The sequence below is a fragment of the Petaurus breviceps genome, unplaced genomic scaffold, assembly GCF_028583685.1.
Source record: "Petaurus breviceps papuanus isolate PSGF00001 unplaced genomic scaffold, PetGlider_PUasm1.0 99, whole genome shotgun sequence".
NCBI lineage: Eukaryota > Metazoa > Chordata > Mammalia > Diprotodontia > Petauridae > Petaurus > Petaurus breviceps.
The window spans coordinates 22,586,617-22,609,515 of record NW_027187465.1 but is presented as its reverse complement, the minus strand read 5'-3'; the positions used below and the strand labels follow the sequence as shown (position 1 = coordinate 22,609,515).

Sequence of the window (22,899 nt, the reverse complement as noted above, 5' to 3'; positions counted from 1 at the left end):
CCCATTCCCTTTTGCCGTCCTATTCTTCTCCTCCATTGTAACCATTTTCCCTTGCCTCTTCTCTATGATATAGTTTACCCCAATCTGTCTCTCCCCATCTCCTCTCATTATATTCCTCTCACCTCCTAATTTTACCTTTTAAGTATCATCCCTCCTGTTAAATTGGTCCTGTGCCCTCTATCTATGTATACCTGTAAACATATACACACATTCACATATATATTCATATGCCCATATACCCTCATATATAGACATATATATGTATATGTATATATTTCTAATCCCTTCAACTACTGAGAAAAGTTTCATAACTTACAATTATAGTTTTTCCATGTAGGAATTAAATAGTTCAACTTTGATAAGTGGCTTATGATTTCTTTTCCCTGTTTACCTTCTCATGCTTCTCTTGCTTCTTGTATCTGAATGTCAAATTTTCTATTCAACTCTGGTTTTTTCATCAAGAATGCTTGAAAGTCCTCTATTTCACTGAATGACCATATTTTCCCCTGAAACACGATACTCAGTTTTGCTGGGTAGGTGACTCTTGGTTTTAATCCCAGCTCCTTTGACCTCCGGAATATCATATTCCAAGCCCTTTGATCCCTCAGTGTAGAAACTGCCAGATCCTGTGTTATCCTGATTGTGTTTCCACAATATTCAAATTGTTTCTTCCTGGCTGCTTGTAATATTCTCTCCTTAATCTGGGAATTCAGGAACCTGGCTATAATATTCCTAGGAGTTTTCTTTTTGGGATCTTTTTCAGGAGGTGATTGGTGGATTCTTTCAACCTCTGTTTTGCCCTCTGGTACTAAAACATCAGGGCAGTTTTCTTTGAGAACTTCCTGGAGGATGATTTCTAGGTTCTTACTTTGATCATGGCTTTCAGGTAGTCCAATAATTTTTAAATTATCTCTCCTGGATCTATTTTCCAGGTCAGTGGTTTTTCCCATGAGATATTTCACATTGCCTTCTATTCTTTGATTTGTTTGGATCTGTTTAACTGCATCTTGATTTCTCATAAAGTCCATTTGCTCCAATCTAATTCTGAAGCAATGGTTCTCCTCATTGAGCTTTTGAGATTCTTTTTCTATCTGGCAAATTTGGCTTTTTAAGGCATTCTTCTCCTCATTGCCTTTTTGAGCCTCCTTTGCCATTTGAGTCAGTCTGTTTTTTAAGGTATTATTTTCCTCAGACAGGCTGTTGACTCTCATTTCATAATTTTCTTGCATTGTTCTTATTTATCTTCCCAATTTTTCCTCCACTTCTCTTCTCTGCTTCTTAAGGCCCTCTATGGCCTGTAACTAGCTTGTATTTTCTTTTTCTTTCTTTTTTTTTTTTTGGAGGGCAATTGGGGTTAAGTAACTCGCCCAAGGTTACATGGCTAGTTTTTTTGTGTGGGTGTTAAGTGTCTGAGGCCGGAACCGAACTCAGGACCTCCTGACTTCGGGGCCAGTGCTTTACTCACTGTGCCACCTAGCCACCCCCTTGTATTTTCTTTTGAAGCTTTTGGTATAGGAGTTCTGACTTCACTGTTTTTCTCCTGTTCTATGCTTTGCTCCTTTTTGTCCCCAAAATAGGAGTGTAATGTTGGAATCTTCTGTCTGCTTTGTTTCCTTTGCTTGGTCATGTCGCCCCTCATTCACTTGACCCCTGGGCTTTTTGCCACAGTACGACTCTGCCACCAGACAGGGGAGCTTTTGTCCCAAATGCTGGGGTTTTCTCAGCTGCTGGAGGTATTAGTTGGGTGCCCTCTCTGAGGTCTCCACACGCTCTGGCAAGCTGGACACACACCCCAGGACCTCCACCCTAGACTGCAATCCAGATCCAAGCAGGTTAAAGCAAGAGCGATTACCCCATCAGACTGGTGCTTGGTCCCCCTATACTCTGCAGGCCAGAAGCTGAAGCTGCCACATGACACTGGCTGGCTGTGCCAGCGTCTCAGCGTCTTCTCACCCCCCCGGGGTAAAAGCCACGCACTCCCACTTACTGGTCCTAAAGTCCAGACTTCACTGACCTCTCACTTTGTCCTTCGCATCTATGTGTTGATAAATCTGGAAACAGCCACCGCTGCTGCTGATCTGGAGTCCCTCTGGCCAGCGGCTGGTCAGGCCTGCCCTGGGGCTAAAGCCTCGCCCAGAGTACTGCACTGGATTCCTGCTGTCCTCAGCGGGAGGTTAGCCTCTCTGTGTCATTTTATGGATTCTGCAGCTCCAAAGTTTGTTTAGAGTCCCCTTTTTACATGGATTGGGGATTGCTTCTACTCTGCCATATTGGCTCCGCCTCCCTCATTATTCTTTAAAAGTTGTATCATCCTTATGGCAAAGCATAAATTTCACTCCCCAGATAAGGTCTAGCATAAGCACTATCTACAACATTATAAATGAAGTCAGACATTGAGAGATAACAGATCTCTGGTCAAATACCATGATTAGTGTTACTCCTGTACTATCAAAAATTAAGTAATGCCCCCTTCCTTTCTGTTAAAAATATACTGTGGGGAATGTATTTTGTTGTGGTGTTGGGTTTTTTTTTTTTTGGCATATACATTTTTTTTTCTTCTTAAAGTTTTGAGTTCCAAATCCTATCCCTTCCTTTCTTTCCTGCCTTCTCCCTGTGGTGGTAAGCAATCTGATATAGATTATGTGTGTGTAATCATATAAAGCAGAGAATGTACTTGGAAGGAGGCCATTATTTGCGTGTTGAGAAAGTATTTTATATCAAAACAAAATAAATAAATAGATTAAAAAATGACAATCTAGCTGGTTAACTTGTAATAGTCTATTCTCTAAAATCAGCATTAGAATTATTTATATGTAACTTTGGAAGTCATCAGATTTTATCTTAGTAAAGTATATGGTAGAAAGTCAGCTTGTCATAATTGATAGCTGGCTTCAAAGCCAGAAAGATCTGAGTTCAAGTTCTGCCTCTGAAACATGTAGGGCATGACCCAGGGCAAGTCCCTGAACTTCTCAGGCCTCTAGGCTACTCTTTAAGACTATAAATCCCAGGGCAGCTAGGTGGTGCAGTGAATAGAGCACTGGCCCTGGAATCAGGAGGACCTGAGTTCAAATTCGGCCTCAGAAACATAACACTTACTAGCTGTGTGACCATAGGCAAGTCACTTAACCCCAATTGCCCTGCCTTCTTCCCTCCAGAAAGACTACAAATCCCAGAGAAGGTGCTGACCTGCATTGGTGGAGGGAGTTTTCTCACCTGGGAGTTCCCTGTACCAAAGAAAGCACAAATCTTACCCCTTTCCTAAAGTACATGGTAGATTAAAATGCCCATGGTAGTTACTATCAATATATGTGACTCTTTGTTAACTTACTCTGTTTCCTCTAGTTTCTACACTGTGTGTATGTGACCTGTTAGCAGAAGAATGTGATATTAACTGCTGCTGTGATCCCGACTGCACTTCTACAGATATCAGTCTTTTCTCCACATGCTCAGTTCGAATTGTCTCGTAAGTTTACAGCTTAGTAAGGTGAATCTAGTAGTTTCTGATTGACACTTGATACTTACCTCTCCAATGCCTCCAGGCTTCCTGATCAATCTTCAAAGAGTATCTACCCAATCTTGGAGGCCTTCCCTTTGTGCTTTTGCTACTTCCAGAATGCTAGTGTATATCATTTCAACTGTTTATCCATTGCCTAATACTTTGTCCCTAGAAGGAAAATCAGTCTGTTTTTCTGCTTTGGGAATTATTTCAGATCATTTCAAGTCAGCCATCTTGTAACATGAGTAAACTATCCTCATTAACATCTTGTGGGAAAAAAAGTACAGTTTGAGTTCATACAATTTTACTGATATGACAAAGAATTCAATAGATAGAAAGGCTTTGTTTAGGCTTTAATGACAGATAAATTTCCAAAAATTCTGGCAGTTCTTATTGTACATGAGAATGGTGGAAAATACCATTCCCAGATGATTATAATTGGAAAAATCTTTCTTAAATTATCTGTGCACGATATGTCAAATTTCAAAGTTTTTTTTAAAAAGAAGTACTCAGAGGATGAGAATTGATGCAGATAGTAGGATCATGAGACGAGCTTATGATTCTGAGAAAGATAATTTAGCTTTAGCCTTATAGAAGGCTTAGCCAATGATAACTGATAGAATGAATGCTTTTCAAAGTTACTCATTCTGTTTTCTTCAGAGCTCTTTTGCTGACCAAAGGAAAAGTGGACCCATTCTCCCAATATCCTAGTGGATTTCTGATCTTCTCCATGTCACTACCCCCTCCAACAATGTAAAGCACAATCCTTCCCTGCCTTTACATCCTACATGACACTCATGCCGTGTCATGCAGGGTCTTCAGTGATTTGGTAGCCTTTCTCAGATTCTCTTGACAATTATGTGGATATCATTGGAGCATGCCAGCTGTCCATCAGTTACCTCTCCTACTTATTTTCCTAAAGGAGTTAATGATAAATATGGGTGAAACTTCTGTGTAGTCCAGAAACCTTTGGCGTGTCTCCTTACCCTTAAACCAAATTTTCCAACATGTTTTTGTCAATCTCTCCTACATGTATTCATTGAAGTCATCAGGTAGCAAAATATATTTTGATTTAATGGGAGGACTGATCTTACTGAGTTCTTCTTTAGCCTGGTTGTTGGCCATGCCTGAAATGTTTCCCCTCTTCACCTCCACTTCTTGGAGTCCTTGGTTTCTTTCAAGACTCAGTCAAAGTAGCACCTCTTTCATGAATCCTTTCTTGGTGCTTCCAAGTGTTAGTGCCTTCCCTCCAAGGTTACCTTGCCTCTGTTTTGTATTCATTGTCTCTAATGTTAAAATGCAAGCTTCTTGAGGGTAGGGACTGTTATCCCCTTTGTTTTTGTATCCTTAGAACCTAGCTCCATGTGTAGTCTCTTAAGTGCTTATTGATTGATTTATGAGTAGACTTTCTCTTGTCTTATCATCTTCTGTAACAGAGATGGGAATGGAAGCTACCATCGTTTTTATGGTGGTCTTTTTGCAAATGAGAGATAACTAAATGTCTTAGGAAATGATATTTCTTGTTTCCTTTTAGATGCATGATAAAGCCAACTCCACGAACTCCTTTATTTTTCTTTCCATGGAAAATATGTGAGCTTTCTGTTTATCTGCAATATTTTTGGTCTTATTTCATTTATAGCAAGAAAATCAAGATGGGTGCAAAGTTATCCATTCATTCAATGAACAAGAATCTCATAGAGTGCCAGTGTATAAACTAATGTTTATGGACAGGGTAAAAACTGATTCCTAGTTCCATTATCAGCTACTGTTACTATTGAAGTGGAAAGATTGAGCGCCATTTTGTATTTTCCACTTTTATGAGTTGCCTTGGTCAAAGAATTAATCACCAAGTAGATTACTGGTGATGAGATTCCCCCTTCCTAAATAGGCTGATCCTTAGAAAGCATAATCAGTCTGTGGCTAGGCTGCACCCAAAGCCTTTCTAGTTTGGGAGAACCTACCAGAGTTTTTGCTCCCCTGACATAGTCTTTAAAAGCCCAAGACTACTCCTCATTAGAATGGAACTTTGTCCCATTTCTAAACAATTCTAAAACATAAGACCACAATTAAATAGAAAGTTTTAGAGACAAGATGTGGTTCATTTTCATTTTCTTGTTAATGGAAAGTTAACTAAAAAATGTCTGTTAACTATTGCTAAATTAAGATATCTGTTTTTGTTGTGCAGTTGTGTCTCACTCTTTGTGACTCCATAGACCATACCATATCAGGCCCTTTTATTCTCCACCATCTCTTAGAGTCTGTCCAAATTCATGTTTGTTGTTTCCATGATACTGTTTATGCATCTTGTCTTCTGCCATCCCCTTTTCCTTTTTCCTTCAGTCTTTCCCAACATCAGGATCTTTTCCAGTGAGTCCCATCTTTTCATTATGTGGTCAAAGTAGTTAAGCTTTAGCTTCAGTTTTTGACCTTCCAGTGAATAGCCTGAATTAGTTTAAGTATTGATTTGATTTGACCTTCTTTCCATTCAAGGGACTCTCAAAATCTCCAGCACCACAATTCAAAAGCATCAATTTCGCGGTGCTTGGTTTTCCTTATAAGTCCAACTATCACAGCCATATATTGCTACTGGAAAAGCCATAGCTTTCTCTTCAAGCTACTGTCTCTGCCTTTTAACATGCTGTCCGGATTTGTCATAGCTTTCTTGCCAAGGAGCAAGCGTCTTTTAATTTCATGGCTGCAATCACTGTCTGCAGTGATCTTTGAACCCCAACCCAGCTTCCATTTCTTTTCCCTCTGTTTGCCAGGAAGTGATGGGACCAGTTGCCAAGATGTTAGTTTTTTTATGTTAAGCTTCAAGCTAGCATTTACTCTCTCCTTTTTCACCCTCATCAAAAAAACTTCTTAATTCCTCTCCACTTTCTGCCATCAGAGTGGTAACATCTACATATCTGCAATTGTTAATATTTCTCCCTGCAGCCTTAATTCCAGCTTTTGATTCATCCAGCCTGGTATTTTACATGATGTACTCTGCATATAAATTAAATAAATAAGGTGACAATATACAGTCTTGTCATACTCCTCAAATCTTCAGCCAATTAGTTGTTTTATGTTTGGTTATATCTGCAAACAGGTTCCTTAGGAGATAAGTAAAATGATCCTATCTCTTTGAGGACTTGCCACATTTAATTGTGATCCAAACAGTCAAAGGTTTTAATGTAGTCAATGAAGTAGAAGTAGATGGTTTTTTCTGGAACTCCCTTCCTTTCTCCATAATCCACCAAATGTTGGCAATTTGGTCACTAGGGCCTCTGCCTCTTTGAAAACCAGCCTGCTCTTCTGGTAATTCTTGCTTCACATATTGCTGAAGCCCAAGTTGCCGAATCTTGAGCATAATCTTGCCGGTGTGTTCATTAGGTAATTTGAACATTCTTTGGCATTGCCCTTCTTTGGGATAGGAACTTGGCCTATTTCCTCTTTCTCCTGAAAGTGGAATGTTATGTGGCAGTGGAAGGGTAGAATTGTTGGAAGAATGAAAACACTCTTACTGCCCCCACAGTGTGCTCTGTGTATTCCTACTTCTGTGTCTTTGCTTACACCATTGCCTTCACCTGGGGGAAAGAAAAGAATGATAACAATTAAGTGAGTGCTCTGGTTAGTTAGGTTCCTAGTAGTCAAAGGTTTACTATATTTTACCTCTCATGAGCTTAAAAAAGATGATAAAGACTTAAGAAAGCATGTCAGCAACTGATTATAGTACCTTTCCCTCAAACAGGCTCTCCTTCCTGACTTCCTGATTGTTGTCAATAGTGCTGTCATTTACCCCCCAGGTGGGGGTGGGGTGGGGGTGCTAGAAACTGCTAGGAACCTTGCTTGGTATTATTTCTAACTCTTTTTTCTCTCTCCTCCCCTTCCTCGCATGTCCAGTTTGGCATAAAATCTCTCTCATCAATGATGTTTTACATAACGGTCCTTTCTATTTTTGTTTTTACAATGACTCTCTTAGGTCAGCCCTTTCTCACTGCATTGTTGCACTGCTGTGACAGCCCCCTCACTGGGGTCTCTGCCCCTGTTCTTTCTCCATTCCAGCCTATCACATGAACCATCACCAGATTTACCTTCCTAAAACTCTGTATTTGTTGTGTCATTTTCCTTCCTAGAAACCCTTAATGCTTTTTGGTTGCCTTTAGAACCAACCTGCAGAACTTGGCAGTAGGTAGGGGCTAAAATTAAAATAGGCAAAACTTCTTTGGCTACAGATAGATTAGAGATAGACTGACGATGGTTGGTTGTCGTGGGTCATGTAACAAAAAGGAGAGTGTGCAGTGGCAACCCTACATTTTTAGCAGGTCACCCGAAATCCGTTGGTGGACTGCAGAGAGCCTGTGGGCCCTATGTTGTACAGGCCAGTTTAGAATAAAATTCGGATTCCTTGGGTGATATTTAAGGCTCCCCACAATCCGACCCTATTTTATCTCCAGATTATTCATTCGCTGTCCCCAAACTGTTTTCTTACATCCCTACCTCTGCATCTTTGTTCTCTCCTCTGTACCTCTCTAGGATGACTTTCCTGCTCTCCTGTACCTTCGCAGTCCTTCCCACTCTCCCCTCTGATCAGCCTACTTGGAAGTGATGTCTTCTGCCTCTGACTCCTGGTTCCTCTTCTATGGTCCACTCGCTTGTCAACTATCATTTGCTCCCTTATATTGTTAGTTATCCTTTTTATGTGTGTATGTTTTTTGTCTTTTTCTAGATTGTAATCTCCTTGAAGGATTTACTGCATTATGCTCTATTCTGTCCCCAGCGGTGCCTAGCATAGGGTTTGTACACAGTAGCAGCCAAATAAGAGTGAATGGGCTGATCATATGATCGTCCTTACTTTTAGCAAGTCTGCTGTCTCTGTCATCTATTTCCCTTCTGCTTTCAGTTGTCACTTTCTGCTCTGGTCATCATTTGTCATCATCATCATTAACTACTCTGCTAGATGTCTTTTCATAACTCCTGCTAGCATTGTCTTCCTCAGTGTTTCTCCTGCTAACTCTCCTGCTCTTTATTTTTGTATCTTCCTGACTTCATTGTTTGGTCCATCCATCTGTCACGTTGATTGCCATCTGTGACTTCCTTGTATGCTTGGATATGCTGTGATTTATAAGCACCAAAAATGATCAGATAACTTCAGGCAGGGCCATTTTTTTCTTATTCCACATAATGTATTCTTTTTTTTTTTTTTTTTTGTTTTTTAGAGGGGGGAAGGTAGGGCAGTTGGGGTTAAGTGACTCGCTCAAGGTCACATGGCTAGTTTTGTGTTAAGTGTCTGAGGCAAGATTTGAACTCAAGTCCTCCTGATTCCAGGGCTGGTGCTCTATTAACTGTGCCACCTAGCTGCCCTGCACATGATGTGTTCTTATAGTCCTTAATTCATACCTCAGTTCGGCAAACTAGAAATTCTTGAATCATTCCTGATGTCATAGTTACAAGCAAAATTGTCTTGTAGTCTAATCCTCCATGGATTTTTATCCCATTAATTAATGCTCACTTGTATCACAAGGTTCTAGACTATTTTGTATTGTACTAAATTTCTTGGTGATTATTTATACTTGTCTAGATTTTTTCTTTCATTATAGGAAAGATAGAATTGAAAATGCCAGACCCTTTAATAGTGAATAAACTTAACAATAATGGATCTATTTCGTATTTTCACTATAGTCTCAGTAGAGCTGCTAACCTAGTAAATATGTCCAGCTGACAGTTTTAAACTAGTCTTGCCAAAATGGGCTATGTTAGAGATTTTAAAGCCTTTTCTTTTGTTTTTAGAGGTGACAGTCATTTCTGCTTTCAGAAGATAGCCTCATATGAAATGAATTTTACAGCACATCCACCTGAAAGGCTGTTTCAGTTAATGGAGCAAACAAATCCATCAGTTTTGTGCCTCTACACTCTCAACTGTAAGTATCTGATGAAAAGTGTATTTAATTAAGACACAGGGGAAAAGTTTCCTTTAAACTTATTTTGTGGCAAAAATAAAACCTGAATTTAGGATCCAAGTAGCCTAACCCTCCTTGTGATTCAGCTAGAGTACAAGGGAGTTATTCTTCCTCTTCAGATTCTTTGCAAATCTCCTCAAGGAACTCAACTGTAAATTAATGAATTTTCTTTTGAAGTAATTGTGTTTATGTTTTCCTAATTTATAGTATACCAAGCTTTCTGGATTTTCATTTTCTGAATGTTTTTTTTAAATTTTACTTCCTCTTTGTTGTAATGGTACAGTTTTAAATAGTAGCTGTAGTTCCTGTTTCCTTTTTTGCTTTTATTTTTATTGAGGAGATTTGCATAAAAACAGTATTTATTTTTATCAGTTCATTTAGCCTTGATCAAGGCTCATCAAGGTCCATTTTCAGAGTGGAAAATGCCACTAAGACTGGAGAGATTAGAAAGACCAGGGATATTCATTTATGGCACTGCCTATCTAGTAAAAATATTTTTCAACTATGTAGTTCATTGTTTTTTATCAGTATTAAGATTTTGTTTCAACTTTTCCTTCATAATTAAGAGAGAGCAGCTTAAGTTATTGATTGGTAATTTATAACAGGAAATAATGACACCGTGAACCATTTTTCTGCCCATTGACATATTCAGGGATATATATATATATATATAGCTCATTTTCTGTCTTCTAGTTTATAGGACACAGAAGAATTACCCTCAATTACCTCTTTTTAAAATTGGTTATGAAGTAAGGGGAGTAATCTCTCCCTGTTTTCCTGCATGGGAAGCAAAAAATGAATTCTTTTACATACAAACTTAGGGTGGTTTATTGATTCAGCCTGTAGGTTGGAGAAGGGAGTTGACCTTAAGTGATTTTTATACATGGCTCTATTACACAGGAGCCATATTAGATTTCTTTCCATATTATTATGAGAAGTATACCCAGCCTATCGGCACATGGACTTGCCCAGATTCAAGCATTTGGAACAATAGGATGATATGTCAGAGTTGCAAGGGGCCTTGCAAAAATCATATAGTGTGGCCTCCTCATTTTACAGAGGAGGAGATTAAGTCTCATGGAGATGAAGTGACAGGGGTATAGAAGAGAACTCCATGGAGATAGTTAGATTTCACCTGATGGTATATTTCAAATGAATACATTTCTTTTATTAGTATTAATTCTGTTTGAAGGTACATTCTTGAAAATGACATTGTTGACATTGAAAACATGCTTTCTTTTGCAACAGACAAAATTGCATTATCCTTTATTACTCCTGAATTCCCCAATGAGAATAATTTTGATAGTTTCTTGAAGAAGTCTGGTAATTTTGCCAACACTAAAGAGTCAGACATTTCTCACCCAACCATATTGAATGCCCCAACTGCTACTAAATACAAGGTAAGTAAAGAGGCTGATTTTAGTAAAGTTCCCTTTCTAACAGATACAGAGCCCTACACTGGGAAATTTACTTTCCTTTATCTTATTTACTGCAAGACTGTATGTTTCTTTAAGGCAGGGATCTTGTCTAATTTCATATTCTCATTTCTGTTCTTTAACATAGTATCTTGTATATTGTAGGGGCTCAAAAGATGTTTTTTAGTTGAATTGAATCTTTCAAGATGTTGTCAGGAAAGTTTTGTGATAATACAGAATTTACATAGTAAACTTAAGTTTTGTAACTGATATAGGCATGTTAATCAGAGCACAAGAAACAAACACTTTAGTAGAATGGGCAAAAATCGATTTTTAAAACCTCCATTAAGTATGTACTTCTTCTCTTTATAGTTATTTTCATTGTTTTTGCCTCAACAGAATACAGGAAAATACTTGTATTATGATATGATTAGAGTGGGGTTAACTTTTCGTGTCTGAAGTCCTCTTCACAAATCTAATTTCATTTTATAGTCTTTGAGGACTGGAATGGCTCCTACCACAGACCTGACCAGCCATTCAAATGCTGAAATCTAAACTAATTTGCCACTATATGTAAGCCCTACAAGGCATGACTGATTCTTCTTAACTGATCCAAGTACAATTCCATTATAACATTACCTCACTTCATCCAGTGGTCATCACACTTTCCAAATTTGACCAGGGATTTTTTGGCATCTACAATGGTTCAATGGATGTATTCTTACCTGATGAAGGTACCAGGGCTAGAGTATTTGTTAGTTATATAAGTTTAGACAGATTGATTGATTGATTCAGTTACTTCTCATCTGGTGCACTTTGTTTTATTATTCCCTTCTTTATCTTTTTTTTTATTTTTATAGTATAGCATTTGTTTTTAAACTTTCATTTTCAAATCCTCTCTTTACTCTTCCATCCATTGAGAAGGCAAGCAATATGATATCCATTATCCCTATGAAGTGTTACAAAACATATTTCCACATAGACCATGTAGCAAAAAACAGAAAAAAAGAGTGAAAAAAATATACTTCACTCTGTACTTAGAGTCCACTAGTTCTGTCTCTGGATCACTGATATACTTTAAGTTTAATTGATGCCTTTTAGTTTTACATCATAATCATTCCTGAATATTTTTCCCCCACCCCTCCATCTTGTGAGCCTTCCGTTGAAATAAAGACAGTCAGTTACCCAGAATTAATTAATATGGAGAACAATCTGATAGTGTATGCAGCTTTCTACACACTTGGTCCTCCATCTTTCCAAAAAAGGAAGAGGAATCCATGACCTCATCTCTGAGGTAAAGATTGGTTGTTATAATTATTGGACATTTGGCTTTATTTTAATATTCTTTTTATTTATATTTTGTAGTTGTATATATTGTTTCCCTGGTTTTGTTTACTTCACTCTACATCAGTTAATATAGTTCTTTCCATGTTTCCCTGAATTCCTCACACTGGTTACTTACTATTGCACAGTAATATTCCATTACATTCGTATACCACAATATTTTTAGCCATTTCCCAATTGGTGGGCACCCACTTGATCATAGTATACTTCTTCATTACTTCAGAGGCTCGGTGATTTTGGGGATGTAGGTATTCCCTCTGTCCCAACATGCCTTAATAGATTGTTTGATGAGTTGCCATGTTCATAAGATCTCTCATCTTGTGCTTATGCCCTATGGGTAATGAGTCTATCTAAACTAGCCCTATTAGCTGGGTAGGCCTTTGGATAACATTTTATAATTGAGCTTCTTCTCAAAGTCTTTCTATCTTAGAAAAACTTGCCAGAGATTTTTATCTATCTGGGTAGAATGTGTCACCTCCATGCCACAGTGTGGGAGGGGAGGAGGATTTTAGTGGAGGAACAGTCTTTTTAAAAAATTCTCTTCAATTTTATTTTCAGTTCTGCATTATTTCCTTCTTCCACTTTCCCCTACTGAAAAAAGCAAGAGAAACAAAACCCATTACAAATATGTATAGTCATACAAAATAAATTCCATCATTAGTTGTGTTCCCTTCTCTCCTCTCAAATAAATAAATAAAAACAAAGGTAAGAAAAAATACTTCAGTCTGCACTCTAAATCGTCAGCTCTCTATCTGGAGGTGAGTAATGTGTTTCATCATGAGTCCTGGGGCATTATCATTGGTCATTACGTTGATTAGAGTTACTAACTAAGTCTTTCAAGGTTGATTTTCTTTATAATATTAATGTTACTGTATAAAGTGTTCTCCTTGTTCTACTCACTTCACTTTGCATCAGTAACCATCCCTTTCAGCATTTCTGCTCAGTAGTTTTCTATCACATTCTTATTCTGTAACTTGTTTGTTCATTCTCCAATTGATGGGCATCCCATCAGTTTCCAATTCTTTGCTACTGCAAAAAAGCTGTGTATTTTGGTCCTTTTCCTCTTTCTTTGATCTTTTTGGGGGTATAGACTTAGTAGTGGAATTGCTAGGTCAAGGAGTATACACAGTTTAATAGCTTTGGGGGCATAATTCTAAATTGCTTTCCAGAGTGGTTAGACTAGTTCACCGCTCCACCAGTAGTACATTACTGTACTTGTTTTCCCATAGCCCCTCCAGCCTTTGTTATTTTCCTTTTCTGTCATGTTAGCCAATCTGATAGATATGCGGTGGTATCTCAGTTGTCTTAATTTGCATTTCTCTAATCAGTAGTGATTTAGAGCCTTTTTAATATTATAAATATGATAAGTTGGATTTCTTCCTTTCAAAACTGTCTATTCATATCCTTTGACCATTTATTAATGGAGGAATGGCTCTTATTGTATATTTGACTCAGATCCCTTTATATCTTAGAAATGAGGCTTTTATTAGAAAAATTTGCTGCAAAGGTTCCCATCCCACAGTTTCCTGCTTTCCTTCTAATTTTAGCTACATTGATTTTATTCAGGGAAAACATTTTTATTTTTATGTAATGAAAATGATATTTTACCACCTGTGAATCTCCTGTTTGGTCATGAACCCTCCCCCTATCTATAGATCTGAAGATAAATTCCTTTTATGCCCCTAATTTCTTTATGAAGTCACTCTTTATATCTAAATCACATACCCATTTTGAGATTATCTTAGTATACCATGGCAGATGTTGATCTGTACCTAGTTTCAATCAGACTTCAGATCTTTTGAGTTTCTCAAAGACTAGGTTATTGTGCTCATTTTCTTTTGTTTATTTTATACGTAGTCAATTCTACTGATAAACCTCTCTATTTCTTACCCGCTTAACAAATTGTTTTGTTGATTATAGCTTTGTAGTATTGTTTGAGATCTGGTACTTCTTTCCCCTTTCCTTCCCATTTTCTCCATATTGATTCCCTTTATATTTTTGCCCTTTTGTTCCTCTGGATGAATTTTATTTTTTTTTCTAGATCTATAGAGTAAATTCATTGGTAGTCTGACTGGTGTGGCATTGAATAATTTATTTATTTAGGTATTGTTGTAATTTTTATTCTGTAGACTTGACCCACCATAAACAATTGATATTTTTCCAGTTATTTAGATCTGTCTTTATTTGTGTAAAGAACATTTTCGAATGTGTTCATACAGTTCCTGTGTGTGTCTTGGCAAGTTTATTCCCACATATTTTATTCTGTCCATAGTTATTTCAAATGGAACTTCTCTTGCTGTATCTTCTTGCTGTATTTTGCTGTTGGTTAATATTCAGAAATGTGGAATATTTGTAAGGATTTTTTTATATCCTGCAACTTTACTGAAGTTGTTAATTGTTTTGATTAGTTGTTTAAGTTGACTCTTTAGGGTTCTCTAGGTAAATGATCACATCATGTGCAAAAAGTGATAATTTTTGTTTTCTCATTGCTTGTACATTTTCCTTCAGTTTTTTTTTTTCATATTGCTACTCACTCCTGATCTTATTGAAAGGATTTCTGGCTTATTCAAATAATCATTATAGGTAATTCTTGTCCTTGGTTTTATGTATATACTACTTATGATTTTAAGGAAAACTCCATTCATTCCTGTTTTCTAGTTTTCTGTTTTTGTTTTTAACAGGAACAGGGGTTTTATTTTGTCACAAACTTTTTCAGCATCTATTAAAATAATCATAGCGATTTTGTTATTAATATGATCAGTTATGTTTATAGTTTTCCTAATATTGAACCAATTCTGTATTCCTGCTATAAATCTAGTCTAGTCATAGTGTGATTTTGGTGACATATTACTCTAGTCTCCTTGCTAGTATTATATTTAAAATTTGTGCATCAGATTCAGAGAAAGAACTATGGAGTGTGAATGTAGATCAAAGCATGCTATATTATTTTTTTGTGATTTTTAATATTCTGTTTCACAATGTGACTAATGTGGAAATATGTTTAACATGATTGCACATGTATAATCAGATTGCTTGGTGTATTTGGGAAGGAGGAGAAGGTAGAGACAGAAAAAATTAAAACTCAAAATCTTATAAAAATGAATGTTGAAAAAAATAAAATTAGTACATTGGTATTTGTTAGGGAATTTTGGTCTATAATTTTCTTTCTTGGTTTTGACTCTCCCTGGTTTTTTAAATATGAAGACCATATTTGCATCAAAAATAGAATTTCATAGAATTCTTTCTTTACCTATTTCTAAAAATAGCTTATGTAGTATTGGAATGAATTGTTTTTTAAATGTTTGGTATTTGTAAATCCATCTGATTCATGGCTTATTCAATTTCTTTTTTCAAAGATAGGGTTATTTTAATATTTTATTACCTGTTCTATCAATCTGGTAAATTTATATTTTTGTAAATATTCATCCATTTCATTTAGATTGTCAGTTTTATTGGTATATAGTTAAGTGCATTAGCTCCTAATAATTGCTTTTATTTCTTCTTCATTGGTTGAGAATTCACTTTTTTCATTTTTAATAGAGGTAGTTTGGTTATCTTCCTCCTTTCTTTTAAAACTCCATTTAACTAATGGCTTATCTATTTTATTTTTTCAATCAATTCCTACTTTTATTTATTAGTTTAATTTTTTAAAATTTTCACTTTTTTTCTGTCTGTCCTTTGATTTTTAGGATTTCAGTTTTGACATTTAATTGGGGGTTTTTAATTTGTTGGTTTTTTTAGGTATTCCATTTGCATGTCCATTTATTGATCTGCTCTTTTGCTTTGGATGAAAGAGTTTAGAGAAATACATTTTCCCCTAACTACTGTTTTGACTTCATCCTATAAATTTTGATCTGCTGTCTCATTATTTGTCACTGTTTTTCATGAAATTACTGATTATTTCTATAAAATATTCTTTTACAAATTCATTCTTTAGTATTAAATTAGTTTCTAATTTCCAATAGTTTCTTCAAATGTCTTTTTGGAATATAATTTTTGTTGTATTGTGGCCAGAATTCAGTATTTCTGCTTTTCTGCATTTTTCCTTCATAAATTTAGATACTATTACATTTGGAGCATATTTGTTCAATACTTATATTAATTCACTGTCTGGGGTATCTCTTAGCAAAAATGTAGTTTCTCTTTATCTATTTTAATTAAATCTGGTTTTGCTTTTGTTTTATCTGAGAGCATGATTACTGCCTCTGCCTTTTTTACTTTAGCTCACGTATAATAGATGCTGCTCTAATCCATTATTTTAACTCTTTCTGTATCTTTCTGTTTCAAGTGTGTTTCTTGTAAACAACATATTGCTGGATTCTGGTTTCTAATCTAGTCTGATATCTTCTTCCATTTTATGGGTGTGTTGATCCCATTCATATTCAAAATTAAGAACGCTAATTTTATTATTTCCCTTCATCCTGTTCTTTTATACTTTTCCTTCTCTTTTTATCCTGTTCCTTCATTAAGAATCTGTTCTGGGAGACAGAGCCAATATGGCAGAGTAAAGGCAGGGACTCGCCTGAGCTCCCCTCCAAATCGCTCCAACTACCTTTCAATAATGCCTTTAAACAAATTCTAGAGTGGCAGAACCCACAAAAAGACGGAGTGAAACAATTTTCCAGCCCAAGGCAACATAGAAGTTTCAAAGGAAAGGTCTGTTGCACCAGAGTGAGAGATGAGCACAGTCCTTTGCAGGCTGTGCCATTGAAGAATGGGCCTCAGCAAAGCAGGAGCAGGCCTCAGGATGACTAAATCAGTGGGAGCAGTGGCGGTTTTTAGACCTCTCAGACCACAGATGGTAAGGGGATTAGATAGTGGGTCAAAAGGAGATTTATAGGTGTCCTTTTGCTAGCCATGAGGCAGGACTCTGTTGCATCACCTATATTTGAATCTAGGTTGCAGTCCTGGATCTTCAGCCCAGTGCAAGGAGGAGCACAAGCAGGCCCAGGGGAGCAGGGACCCTGGTCATGGTTCTAGGGTTGAAAAGAGTGCACAGTATAGTACAGTAACAAATACACCTCTCACTAGATGATACCACCATGAAAGAGCCTAAAACTTATATGTCCTCAGAATTACCTCTGAAAATAGTTGCACAAAAAAACCCCTGAAGCTTGGGACAGTTTCCCCCACGCTTGGGAAGCAGAGCCCTGTTTTAACTAAAAAGTCAAGAAATAGGCGGGGAAAATGAGCAAAGAAAAAATTCTGACCATAGAAAGATACTATGATGAAAGGAAGATCAAAACATACACTAAGAAGAAAATTCAAAAGTCAAAATTCCTACATCCAAAGCCTCAAAGAAAAATATGAATTGGTCTCAGTCCATGGAAGAGCTCAGAAAGGATTAAAAAAATCAAGCAAGAGAAGTGGAGGAAAAATTGGGAAGAAAAAAGAGTGATGCAAGAAAATAATGAAAAAAGAGTCATTATCTTAGTAAAAGAGATAGAAAAAAATACTGAAGAAAATAACACCTTAAAAACAGAATAAGCTTAATGATAAAAGGGCACAAAAATCCAATGAAGTGTAGAATGCCTTGAAAAGTAGAATTGAACAAATGGAAAAAGATATACAAAAACTAATCGAAGAGAACTCCTTAAAAAGTAGAATTGGCTGAATGGAAAAGGAGGTATAAAAGCTCACTGAAGGAAATAATTCCTTAAAAGTTAGAATTGGACAAGGGGAAGGTAATAATTTCACAAGACATCGAGAAACAAACAAAACCAAAAGAATGAAAAAATAGAAAAAAATGTGAAATAGCTGATTGGAAAAAACAACTGACCTGGAAACTAGATCCAGGAGAGATAATTTTAAAATCACTGGACTTCCTGAAAGTCAAGATCAAAAAAAGAGCCTTTCAAGAAATTATCAAGGAAAACTGTCTTGATATTCTAAAACCAGAGGTTAAAATAGAAATGGAAAGAATCCAGCAATCACCTCCTGAAAGAGATCCCAAAATGAAAACTCCCAGGAATATTATAGCCAAATTCTGTATCTCCTTGATCAAGGGGAAAGTACTGCAAGCAACCAAAGAGACACAATGGAGCCACAGTCAGGAAAACACAAGATTTAGCAGCTTCTACATTAAAAGATTGGAGGGCTTGGAATGATACTCCTGAGGGCAAAAGAACTAGATGACAACCAAAAATCACCTAACCAGCAAAAGTAAGTATAATCCTTCTGGGGGAAAATGGATGTTCAATGAAATAGAGGACTTTCAAGCATTCCTGATGAATAGACCAGAGCAGAATAGAAAATTTCACTTTCAAATATAAGACTCAAGAGAAACATAAAAAGGTAAACATTTTCAATAAGATTAAACTGTTTATATTCCCACATGGGAAAATGTTATTTCATAACTCCTAAAAGCTTTCTCATTATTAGGGCAGTTAGAGTAGACATGCAAAGCAGATATTTGAGTTGAATGGGATGCTTTGATTATCTAAGAAAAATAAAAGTAAGGGATGAGAGAGAAGAATACACTGGGGGAGGAGGAAAGGGAGAGGTAGAATGGGATAAATTATCTGACATAAAAGAGGTCTGAAAGAGATTTTAAAATGGAGGACAAAATGGGAGAAGCAGGGAGGGAAGCACATGAACTTTATTCTCATCAGAATTAACTCAAAGGGAATAATAATCAGTGGGTGTAGGAATCTGTCTTACCATACAGGAAAGTAGTAAGGGAAGGGGATAAAAGAAGAGTGGGGGAGCTGATAGAAGGAAGGGCAGTTTGGGGGAGGCAAAAGTCAGAAGCAAAACATTTTTGAGAATGGACAGGGTAAATGGAGAGAGTAGGATAAATGGGGAAAATAGAATGGAGGGAAATACATGGTGAAAAATTGTGAAATTTTTTTTATAGTGAGTTTCTCTGATAAAGACATTATTTCTGAAACATATAGAAAACGAAGTCAAATTTATAGAAATAAAAGCCATTCCTCTATTCATGAATGGTCGAAGGATATGAACAGGCAATTTTCAGACAAAGTAATCAAAGCTATCTATAATCATATAAAAATACTACAAATAACTATTGATGAAAGAAATGCAAATTGAAACAACTCTGAACTACAGTAGCCTCACACCTGTCAGATTGGCTAGTATGACAGAAAAGGAAAATGACAAATATTGGAGGGGGATGTGAGAAAATTAAAACACTAATGTACTATTGGTGAAGTTGTATACTGATTCATCCATTCTGGAGAGTAATTTGGGACTATGCCCAAAGGGCTATAAAATCATGCATACCCTTTGACCAAGCAATACCAGTACTACATCTCTATCCCAAAGAGATAAAAATAAAAAGGAAAAGGACCTGTGTGTACAAAAATATTTATAGTAGCTCTTTTAGTGGTAGCAAAGAATTAGAAATCAATTGGGGACCGGCTAAACAAGTTGTTGTTTATAATTGTGATGGAATACTATTGCACTTTAAGAAATGATGAGCAAAATGCTTTCAGAAAAACCTGGAAACACTTATATGAACTGATGCAAAATGAAATGAGCAGAACCAGGAGAACACTGTACACAGTAACAGCAATATTGTATGATGATCTATGATCAATAACTTAGCTATTCTCAGCAATAATGGAAGACAATTCTGTAGGAGTTAGGATGAAAGATTCTGTCCAGAGAAAGAACTGGTAGAACCTGAATGCAGATCAAAGACACTTTCTTTACTTCCTTTATTTTCCTGTTTTTTTTCTTTTTTGGTCTATGATTTCTTTTACAGAATGATTTACATGGAAATGTGTTTTGCATGACTACACATATATAGCCTATGTCAAATTGCTTGTCTTTTCAGTTGGGGAGAGGGAGAGAATTTGGAACTCACGATTTTGAAAAAAAAAACCCATTAAAATTGTTTTTACATGTACTTGAGAATAATAAAATAGTAAATAAGATTTAAAACAAAGAAATATTGGCCAAGAAATGACTAATAAATCAGTTTATTTTTTTAAAAAGTCTGTTTTGCTTCTGACTGCTCTCTTATTTAATCTAGCCTTCCTCTTATACCCCTCTGTCCTTTTCTCTTAACCTCTTCCCCTCCTACTTCCCTATTGGGTAAGATAAATTCTGTACTCAATTGTGTGTATTGTTCCTTCCTAGAGCTGGTTCTGACAGTGAGGTTAAAGTATAGCCTACTCTCCCTTACTGACCCCTCTATTGTTTAAATTCTTCCTTGAACAAATTTCCCCCATTCTTCCTCTTAATTGTTGCCTTTCCCAGCGCATGCCTATTTTCCATTCTTCCATTTTCATTCTTCTTTTGAGATCATCCAAACTATTAACATCGTATCAATAATCTCTATAAGATTCCCTCTAAGACCTCTGGTAATGATAACATATATCATCTCTCTATATAAAAATGTAAACAATTTAACCCTGCTTAGTTCTTAATGATTTCTCACTCATATTTACCTTTTTTTGTACTTCTTATGATGATTGTATATATATGTCGAATATTCTACTCAAGTTTGGGCTTTTCATCAGGAATGCTTCAAAGTCCTTTATTAAAGAGCCGTTTTCCCCCTCTCCCCCACCCACATAGGAATATACTCAGTTTTCCTGGGAAGGTTTTTCTTGCTTGTAAGCCTAGTGTTTGGTTTTGTTTTGTTTTTGCCTTTTGGCAAATCTTGTGTGATACTCATTGTGGCTCTATGGTACTTGAATTCTTTCTTTTTGGCTGCTTGCAGTGGTTTTTTTTTTTTTGTTTGTTTTTTTACTTGACTTAGAAGGTCTGAATTTTGTTTGTAATATATAAATTTTTTGGAGGTAGGGTTCTTTCAGAAGTTGACAAGTGGATTCTTTTAATTTCTACTTTGTCCTCTGGTTCTAAAATATTTAGAAGGTTTTGTTTTATGATTTCTTGAAATATGATGTTTAGGCTCTTTGTGACTTTCAGGTAGTCCATTGAGTTTTAAATTATCATTTTTTGATGTTCAGTCTTTTTTTCTTTTTAAAAACATTTATTTATTTAATTTTAGTTTTCAACATTCATTTCCACAAGATTTAGAGCTACAAATTTTCTCCCCGTCTTTCCCCTACCCCAACCCCAAGATAGTGAGGCTACTGAATACCTCTTCCCTCAATCTGTTGTCTCTTATATCATCCCCATTCCCCCCCCCCCAACTTTCTAGTAGGGCAAGATAAATTTCTATATTCCAATGCCTGTATATCTTATTTCCCAGTTGCATGTAAAAAACAATTTTTTTAAACATTTGTTTTTATAAATTTGATTTCCAGATAATTTCCCTTCTTCCCTCCTCACCCACATAGGTTGTATATGTGTAGTTATGCAAAACATTTCCATAGCAGTTATATTGTGAAAGACTAACTATATTTCCCTCCATCCTGTTGCACCCCCCACTTATTCTATTTTCTCCTTTGACCCTGTCCCTTTTCAAAAGTGTTTGCTTCTAACTACCCTCTCCCCCAATCTACACTCCCTTCTATCACCACCCCTGCTCCTTAGTCCCTTCTCCCCTACTTTCCTGTAGGGTAAGATACCCAAATGAGTGTGTATGTTATTCCCTCAAGTCACATTCAATGAGAGTAAGATTGACCCATTCCCCTTCCCCTCCATTGTAACAGTTTTCTCTTGCCTCTTTTATATGAGATAATTTACCCTATTCTATCTCTCCCTTTCTCCTTCTCCCAATATATTCCTCTCTCATCTCTTAATTTTATTTTTTATATATCCCTTCCTATTCAACTCATCCTGTGCCTTCTGTCTATGTATACATGTACACACATATACACATGGTCACATATATATTTATACACATATACACCCTTCTATACATACACACACACACATATTCCCTTCACCTATCTTTATACTGAGAAAAGTCTCATGAGTTACAATGATTGTTTTTCCATGTAGGAATGTAAATAGTTCAGCTTTAATAAATTTCTTATGATTTCTTTTTCTTGTTTATCTTTTCATGCTTCTCTTGCTTCTTGTATTTGAAAGTCAAATTCAGGTCTGGTTTTTTCATCAAGAATGCTTGAAAGTCCTCTATTTCATTGAATTACCATATTTTTTCCTGAAGCATTATGTTCAGTTTTGCTGGGTAGGTGATTCTTGGTTTTAATCCTAGCTCTTCTGACCTCTGGAATATCATATTCTAAGCTCTTTGATTCCTTATTGTAGAAGCTGCTAGCTCTTGTGTTATCCTGATTGTGTTTCCACAGTACTCAGATTGTTTCTTCCTGACTGCTTGTAATATTTTCTCCTCGACCTGGGAACTCTGGCATTTGGCTATAATATTCCTAGGAGTTTTCTTTTTGGGATCTTTTTCAAGAGGTGATTGATGAATTCTTTCACTTTCTATTTTGCCCTCTGGTTCTAGATTATCAGGGCAGTTTTCCTTGAGAATTATTTGAAGGATGATTTCTAGGCCCCTTTTTTTTTATCATGGCTTTCAGATAGTCCAATAATTTTAAAATGATCTCTCCTAGATCTATTTTCGAGGTCAGTGGTTTTTCCAATGAGATATTTCACACTGCCTTCTATTTTTTCATTTGTTTAGATCTGTTTTATAGTATTCATAAGGTCATTAGCTTTCATTTGCTCCAGTCTAATTTTGAAGGAATTATTCTCTTCAGTGAGTTTTTGAAATTTCTTTTCCATCTGGCCAATTTGACTTTTTAAGGCATTCTTCTCTTCATTGACTTTTTTGGGCCTCTTTTGCTATTTGAGTTAG

The 22,899-nt window shown here is 36.3% G+C and overlaps 1 protein-coding gene across 2 annotated transcripts in view; it reads left to right on the top strand.

Annotated features, from left to right (window-relative positions):
* Positions 1 to 22,899, top strand: part of TCTN1 (tectonic family member 1) — a 49,165-nt gene that overhangs the window by 10,927 nt on the left and 15,339 nt on the right. For both annotated transcript variants that reach the window (XM_069081844.1, XM_069081843.1), the window contains exons 2-4: positions 3,343 to 3,463; positions 9,269 to 9,399; positions 10,687 to 10,838. In XM_069081844.1, the coding sequence (XP_068937945.1) occupies positions 3,343 to 3,463; positions 9,269 to 9,399; positions 10,687 to 10,838 (404 nt within the window). The remainder of the gene's footprint in view (positions 1 to 3,342; positions 3,464 to 9,268; positions 9,400 to 10,686; positions 10,839 to 22,899) is intronic.